This window comes from Pseudophryne corroboree, chromosome 6, assembly GCF_028390025.1.
Source record: "Pseudophryne corroboree isolate aPseCor3 chromosome 6, aPseCor3.hap2, whole genome shotgun sequence".
NCBI classification, from domain to species: Eukaryota; Metazoa; Chordata; class Amphibia; order Anura; family Myobatrachidae; genus Pseudophryne; species Pseudophryne corroboree.
In genome coordinates this window covers 17,563,982-17,572,297 of record NC_086449.1, presented here as the reverse complement: position 1 = coordinate 17,572,297, position 8,316 = coordinate 17,563,982, and the positions used below count along the sequence as shown (strand labels likewise).

The 8,316-nt window shown below is 39.2% G+C and overlaps 1 protein-coding gene across 1 annotated transcript; it reads left to right on the top strand.

Annotated features, from left to right (window-relative positions):
* The first annotated feature begins 2,716 nt into the window (after window positions 1–2,716).
* LOC134934065 (olfactory receptor 11L1-like) lies at window positions 2,717–3,376 on the top strand. The gene has a single exon (XM_063929578.1). The coding sequence runs from the start codon at window positions 2,717–2,719 to the stop codon at window positions 3,374–3,376; it is 660 nt and encodes a 219-aa protein (XP_063785648.1).
* The last annotated feature ends 4,940 nt before the right edge of the window (window positions 3,377–8,316 follow it).

Below are 8,316 nucleotides of genomic sequence, written 5' to 3'. Positions count from 1 at the left end.
GAGAACATGGAACAGAGGGTTAGGAATCAGGATGAGATTTGGCTGGGTTTGGGGAAGAAGTGGACCCCCAGAAGGCACAAGTTAATACTTAACATTGCAACATTTTACTGGGCTATGCAGGAGACAATAAAAAATAGGGGGGGAAAAATAATAATCAATAACTTCTACCGCTTTCAAAAAGGTCAATGGAAGCTGAAATAATGGACAACTACCTCATGGAAGCCAGATACAGTATACCAAACAGTACTTAGCAGAGTTAGGAATGAGTGCTTATGAAATACAGTAACATTTTGTCATAATATTTCAGAAACTGCAGGGCTGGTCTCTTGCACTCTTTTGCTCTAATACATCACCTGCTTTAGGATTTATATTAAAAAACATTGTCTCCATAATCCCAAAAACGTCAGTCTTCTTGGAAAGTGGTTTGTTCCTTTGTAAGGGAAAGAGAACAAACGTTCTCAAACAATGGTTTCTCAATTTCTTTTTCCTCTGGGAAGGGATTGTGGATTTGCAGGAATATCTGAGCATTTCTGTAATCAGAAAGCAGTAACTTTCTACAAATTTTTACGACTAATTCCAGTGATTTTGTCATTTTCTTCCAGTGATTTGGACCAATAATAGTACCATTGATTAGAACGAATAATTCCTGTGATATTGAGGTGTTTGTGTCACTTAGCTTAGCCATCCAGTGACTATAGTGCACCTCTTTTTCACTTTTCTTTGCATCATGTGCTGTTTGGGGATAAGTTTTTTAAGTGCCATCCTGTCTGACACTGCAGTGCCACTCCTAGATGGGCCAGGTGTTTGTGCCACCCACTTGGGTCGCTTTGCATAGTCATCCAGCGACCTTGTTGCAAATTTTAGGACTAAAAATAGTATTGTGAGGTGAGAGGTGTTCAGAATACACTGGAAATGAGTGGAAATTGTGGTTACTGAGGTTAATAATACTATAGGATCAAAAATATCCCCATATTCTATGATTTAAGCTGTTTTTGAGTTTAAAAAAAAAAAAAAAACACAAATCCAAAACACACCCGAATCCAACAAAAATTTTCAGGGAGGTTTTGACAAAACTCGTCCGAATCCAAGATATTAGATGTGTGGCTGCACAATACATAGATCTGCTCAATTGCAATGCTGATTTATTTTCTACACAGTACCAGTAGCTTCATATAGTGCTCATATTTTTTTCGTAGGATCAGATAGCTCAATGAGTAGGGTATTTGATTAGAATTCAATAGGTTATAGGTTTGAATCCTGGGTATGGCAGTAAATGTGTTATTGTAATAAGGGGTATTGTAACTGAATTACAACAAGCTCTAAAGTTAAGTGCATAAATATGGTATAATGAAGATTTGTGTCCAAATCCATTTTCTTGCAGTGGTCTTTAAATGTGCGTGTGTGTATATATCTATATATATATATATATATATATATACATATATATTTATGTTTGTATGTATATATATCTCAAATGTAGGAATGGGTATCATAGCATTGGCTTTCTCTGGGATCAATCTTGTCATGCCCCTTCCCCACGTGGCATGCACCCTAAGTCCCTATTGGATAAATGGAGGGGGAACCACACAAATAATCTCTCTGAACAGGGCACCAAAAAGTCTAGTTATGGCTGTGATAACCTTATGGATACAGGTTTAAGGAGTGGAAACCCCATTATCTATCCCCATGAGGAATTAAAGGATGAAATAATAGTATTTTGACATAAAGAATTACAACTATGTGGTATCGCTAGTGGACTCCTTCAAGTTTCTGAGGACCACAATTTCCCGGGACCCTAAATGGAAGTCCAACGCTGACGCCACTGTTGGGAAAGTGCAGCAGAGGTTGTTCTTCCTCAGGCAACTAAGGAAGTTCAACATCCCACAGAAGCTTCTGCTCCTCTTCTACTCCGCGATTGTGGAGTCGGTACTGTGCTCCTCGATACTGGTATGGTACAGCTCCGCCAGCAAAAGGGACAGATGCAGGATCCAAAACGTGGTCAGAACCGCAGAGAAGATCATTGGGGCCGACCTTCCCTCAATCCAGGACCTGTACCTGTCCAAAGCCAAAAAGTGGGCAACAAAGATAGTAAAAGACCAGCTACACTCCGGCCACAGCATGTTTAACTTGCTTCCTTCAGGCAGGCATTACAGGGGCGTCCCTGCCAGGTCCACCAGAAGCCTCAAAAGTTTCTTTCCCCAAGTGGTCCGCCTGCTGAACTCCTGAACATTGACTGACTGGACGTACATGTAACTCATTTGTGTCCCTACAGTATACCTATCTGTATGACTTTACTTGTTTCACCCCACACATCTGCTTATCTGTTACCTACTTAGCTGTTGTATATTAAACCAAAGACAAATTCCTAGTATACGCAAGTATACCTGGCCAATAAAGCTGATTCTGATTCTGAACTAGGTATGATTTCTTTTGCTTGTCTTTCAGGGCTGAACACATAATGCACAATATCTCTTTTGTCTTTCTTCTGGGATTTCCAAATCTTCACAACTTTCATAGTCTATTGTTCTTGTTTCTGCTCCTCATTTACTGTATTACTATAATTGGTAATGTCACTGTTATAACTTTAGTTTTGATAAGCAAAAATCTTCACTCTCCAATGTATTTCTTCATATTACAAGTATCTTTATTGGATATTCTGATGACCACGGACATTTTACCTAATTTACTTTATATTATACCACATTCAGGAGGCACCATGTCTCTAGTTGCCTGTTTTTCACAGTTTTATGTGTTTGCCAATACAGAGGCATCAGAGTGTCTCATCCTCATGGTGATGTCTTATGACCGATATCTGGCTATCTGTAACCCACTGCGATACAACAGTATGATCAACAAAGGTTTTTGTGTGAAATCTGTAATTGTATCATGGTTGTTGAGTTTTTTGTTGCTGTTTAAGAATGAATTTGATGCATACAAATTTGACTTCTGTGGACCAAATGTTATTGACCATTTCTTCTGTGACTTACCTCCTATTCTAGAGCTTTCTTGTTCAGATACTTCAATTTATCGAATCCAGGTTTCTTTATTTGGTGTTATTGTTGTTATGTTCCCATTCACAATGATAATTGTTTCTTATGTGTTTATCATCACCACCATTCTAAGTATTCAGTCCATTAGCGGGAGACAGAAAGCCTTTTCCACTTGTAGCTCCCACCTGACTGTTGTGTGTATATTTTTTGGGAGTCTCTTTTCCGTATACATGGTTCCAACCAATGGAGAGTTATTGGCTATCAGCAAGGCATTATCACTGCTTTATACTGTGGTAACACCATTGTCTAATCCATTCATATACAGCCTGAGGAATAAAGACTTTAGGATAGCTTTTCAAAAATTGAAACAGTTTCTATTCATTTAGTTTGCTATCACATCATGTACAATTTTTTTATAACATTCTGCCAAACATTTCTAATCTCTCATCTCTTCTCACATTTCTAACCTCAAGCAACTAATACATCTCTATCTACTTCTTAAACGCAAAACTCACCAGCTACTATCTCCGCACAAAATATTCCTTCCTAGCAGTTTGAAATGCAATATTTTACATTGTCATTAACATAATCCTCCACCATTCTAATGATGGTTACTGTGTCAGATTGAGTCACAACAGAGTTGTCAACTCTCCAGTGGTTTTTTGAGAAAATTTAATTTTTTTTCCATGCTGCAGCAGCTCAATGAGAAACTGAAAAAAGATATGTAACTGTGTCAGGTGCCACTTGAGCAGACAGCTTACTCACAAGTAGATTTTTGCATCTGTTAACATCTGTGTCAGATGGAAAGAAAGGCATTACAAATGGCTTGAACTTGGGATCAAGCATGGTTGCCAAAATTGTAGGAATTGGATTGCAAGATGTTTACTACCCTTTGTTCCTGGTTTTGCAAATAAAGAATTTGATTCTCAAGTCCAGTATAATTAACAGAATTTCTTTGTTTTATCTCCTCCTTCAGATTCTCTAACTGCTTTTCCAGTAGTTTAATTAAGGGAATTACTAGTTAGTCAATGTACAAAAGACAAGAAAGAAAGACCCTTTGTTGGCACACTTGTTAAGAAAAACATAGAGGTTAAAACCTAACTTTTAATTAGATCCATATAAAATCATTAAATCTTGAAAAAAAACTCTTTGATAAATCCTTTGTCATCTATACCATGCAAAATTGCATACTCATCAATTGCATTTCCATGGTAAACAGACAATCTGAAAATATAAAATTAATTAAGGCATCATAGCCTAATATGCAGCAGGACACCAATAAAACCCTATATTTGGGAATTGGACAGTGTCGCCCACAGGGTGTGTTGTCAACTCTATCACTCAGTTGGAATTTGATATCAGATTAACAATTTAAACCAACAGTGTCAATTGATAGTGAAAATGAGATAGAAAAAGAAGAAGCAAATCAGAAAAAGTATGAATCTGCTGTCAACGTTAGACTGGCTCATGAATTTGTCTTATTCTACTACACTGGATAGTCTCTTTTTGAAGTCAAAAATATTACATACAGACAACATACACACTCCAAACAGAGAGGTCTCTGTTCGTACACAAACACACAGCATGCACAGGATATACGGTAGAATAACTAGCCACACAAACAAGCCACAAAGATATATTCAACACATTTCATACAACACATAAATGACACATAGACAAAACATGTCAACCACCAGACATTATGTAGGGTGTGGGGGAATGGCAAAGGGTGACAGGGCAAGGTAGAGTGTGATAGGGAAAGCCAGAGGCTAACAGATAGAGGTAGATGGTGACAGGGAGAGGCAGGGAGTGATGGGGATAGGCTGTGGGGGACAAGCAGAAGGTGATGGGAAGAGGGCGATGGGTGGAGACAGAGGGTGACAGGGTGAGGTAGAGAGTGATGGGGAAAGGCTGTGGGGGATGAGAAGAGGGTGATGGGGAGAGGCAGTTAGTGACAGGAAGAGAGTGACAGGGTGAGGTAGTGAGTGATGGGGAGAGGCTGTGGGGGATGAGGAGTGACAGAGGTAAACATGGAGAGGAAGCATGTGACAGGCAGAGGGTGACAGAGGGAGGAAGAGAATCATAGGGAGAGACTGTGGGGACAAGGAGATGGCTATGGGAAGAGGGCGATGGCTGGAGACAGAGGGTGACAGGGTGAGGTAGATAGTGATGGGGAAAGGCTGGGGGGATATGGAGTGGCAGAGATTGATGGGGAAAGGTTAACAGAGAGAGGCAAGGCAGTGGGTGACAGGCAGAGGGTGACAGAGAGAGGAAGAGTGTGATAGGGAGTGACTGTTGGAGATGAGGATGGGGTGATGGGGAGAGAGTGACAAAGAGTGGGCAAAAGGGAGAGGCTATGGGTCACTGGCAGATGCAGAAGGTGACAGGGAGAGGGCTACATGGTGAGGTAGAGAATGATGAGGAGAGGCTGAGGGTGACAGGGAGAGGGTGATAATGAGAGGCTGTGGGTGATGGGGAAAGGGTGACAGGTAGTGGTAGAAGGTGATGGAGAGTAAGTGAAAGGGAGAGGCTTTGGGTGATGGGGAGAGAGAAAGATGGTGATGGAGATAGCCAGTGGATGACAGGCAAAGGCAGCGTGTTGTAGGCAGTGAGAGACCAACGTAATTCAATTTACTTACCACCTACTGTACTACAGTAGAACTTCAGCATATTGAGGGCAGCTCCTCATTGGAGGTTTGCACCGTGGAGTGAGATTATGACGTTCAATCCCCACTGCCAGCTGCAAGAGAGGAGGTAGTCTATTAGAGAAGAAAGAAGAGCCAGGAAGTGATGAGAGGAGGAGGAAGGAAAGGGGAGAGCTAGGCCCTAGTACATAATATATTTGTAGCTCAATTCAATTTAATCTTAGATTCTTAGTTCAGCCAGCCCATGTCCACCCCTGGCCTGCTTATGTGTACACACAGCAGCATATCACACAAATATAGATTTTGTGTATAACAGATACTTATTTATCTCATGTCACATGCCAGTATGTGATACTGTATGATTCAGCGTGGACACATAAGCACAGCCAATGTAAGCTAAAATTAAATTAAATTGAGCTGCATCAGCTCTGTGACTTTTTTCCCCAGCGTAGTCACGTGGCTACGAGGGGGGAAGCTGTGAAGGGAAATGGCATTGTCAGCAGGGGTACCATAAAGTTTTGTGGTTGGAGGTCGTTAAGCGGGATTTTGCTGGATATCCTGATGGTTCCTGAGACTCCTCTCTTCACCACCTGGAAGGAAAGCCGTGAGTGCCCGGGACTCTGACTATACCTGCTGAAGAACATCTTAGCAAGCCAGTGAGGTGTTTATTGGGGAAATCAGGAATAACATTGTGTGATATGCCTTTTTATATCTGTTAACATGTGAGTGCATTTTTAAAAAAAAATAAATACTTGCCATTTGTAAGGGCTTGCTGCACTATTTGCCTTCTTTTTCTCGTTATATGAGAATTGGAGAGATAGGAGTTTGAATCTCCAGACGAAGTGGCCCTCCTCCTCCTCCATTTCTGTGGAATGGGATATACTATGTGATATAAAGAAACCAAGATATGCTTAAGACCTTATGGATTCTTGTGAGTGTGATGTATTGAAATAAGAATTATCTCCGCCTGACAAAAAGACTCTACACTATTGTGTGCCCCTTGTTTCTTTCTGTGTGCACTCTGATTGGTATTTGCCATCAGAGACACATATTATACAGGTTGTGACTTTTGGAAGAATTGTGTATGCAAAGGTGACGTGTTAAATCCGGAGAGCGCTAAAGTGGAATATATTATCTGTGTAAAAATTGTGACAAATTTGTGAAGTAGGTGAAACTTCATTTATATATATCACTGAGCTGATTTCTGGTCTTTATTGCGCACTTTAGAACCTCTAAAATCCTATATCTCCTCTGTATTCATTTTTCACTAATAGGGGTTTTTTTGTGCAGCAAGCATGTTCACCTATCAAGATAAGAGGAAAGATCTTTTGAAAGATACTTTTGAGCATAATGCTGTTGATAATGTGGAAAATGAGGATTTATGCAGCTTACTATCTAGATTAGAGACTGTTATCTTGAAAGAAAATCGTACATGGTGGGAGCTCGTCACCATGGAAAAATATTTAGCAGAACATATGGTCCCGAAAGGTTTGATGATCTCTAAAGCACCCAGCTTTAACAGCTCAAATGAAGAGTTTGTTAAGACTTGGGAACAAATTTTAAAACACTGCTCCACATCATTAATGGAGCTAATTGTGAAAGAGAGAAAATCAGACCTTTTGAAACTAAATGAGGAAATTAAAAACCTAGAGAGTTTAATCATTCCCTTTAGAGACCAACAGGATGTTAAGGATGCAGAAAAACAGATTGTATCAAAAATTGAAAAAAATACAAAAGAATTAAGAATAAAAAAACAAAAAAAATATTTGAGGGACAAAAATACTAGTATCCCCATTAATCAATTAGTGAAGGATAAAGCCCTTAGTAAAGAAGAACCAAATGTAGATCAAGGACAATGGGCTATGACCCAAAGGGGAAATAAATTAAACAGGTTCAATTACCAGAATAGACGATAAAATGATTTTTTAGGATATTGGAAGTCTAGAAGAGATAATTATAATTGGGAAAATTCACATTATAATGTAAGTTTAAGAGAACAATGGAGGGATGAGTGGAGGGAAAATAATAGGAAAGATGTATGGAGGAATAATCAGAGAACAACATATAGTCGAGAAAATATTTGGAAGGAACCCTGGAGGGATGAACAAAGAAGGCAATACAACATAGAAACAACCAATAGATACGAAATACCATCAAAGAGAACAGACCAGCAGCAACATTTTTTAGATTGGGATCTCAGAACCCCGAGGAGGGAATAGCTGTAGTTAAACCTGTTACTCCTAAAAAAAGTAAGAAAACAAAAAGAGGGAAAAGAGGAGGCCTAAGGAAAATAAAATCAAAAAAGAAAAAATCCAATCCAGTACTCACTACAACAAAGAAAATTGGTGATACAGTAAAAATATTTAATTTGAGTGACAGAAAATTAACCGATGTAGAGGAGAAAGTTTTGAAAAAAAGCTTAAAATTTGCTCCTACAAGTGAACCAAGCCCTTTTGAACTGTATATCGATATCAATAAATTTGTGAGGGAGCTCACTATCAAAAAGTTTTTTCTAAATAAACAGACTACATCTGATGTAGTCGAGCAAGATACAGCCCCTAGATCAAAATTTAAAAACAAATCTAGCTTTTACCCAGCAAATATGAAAGGTAGCTGCATAGATTGCTTTGGAAAAGTGGTAATAAACGAAGTTGAAAAATGTATCCAAAAAAAAATAAAAA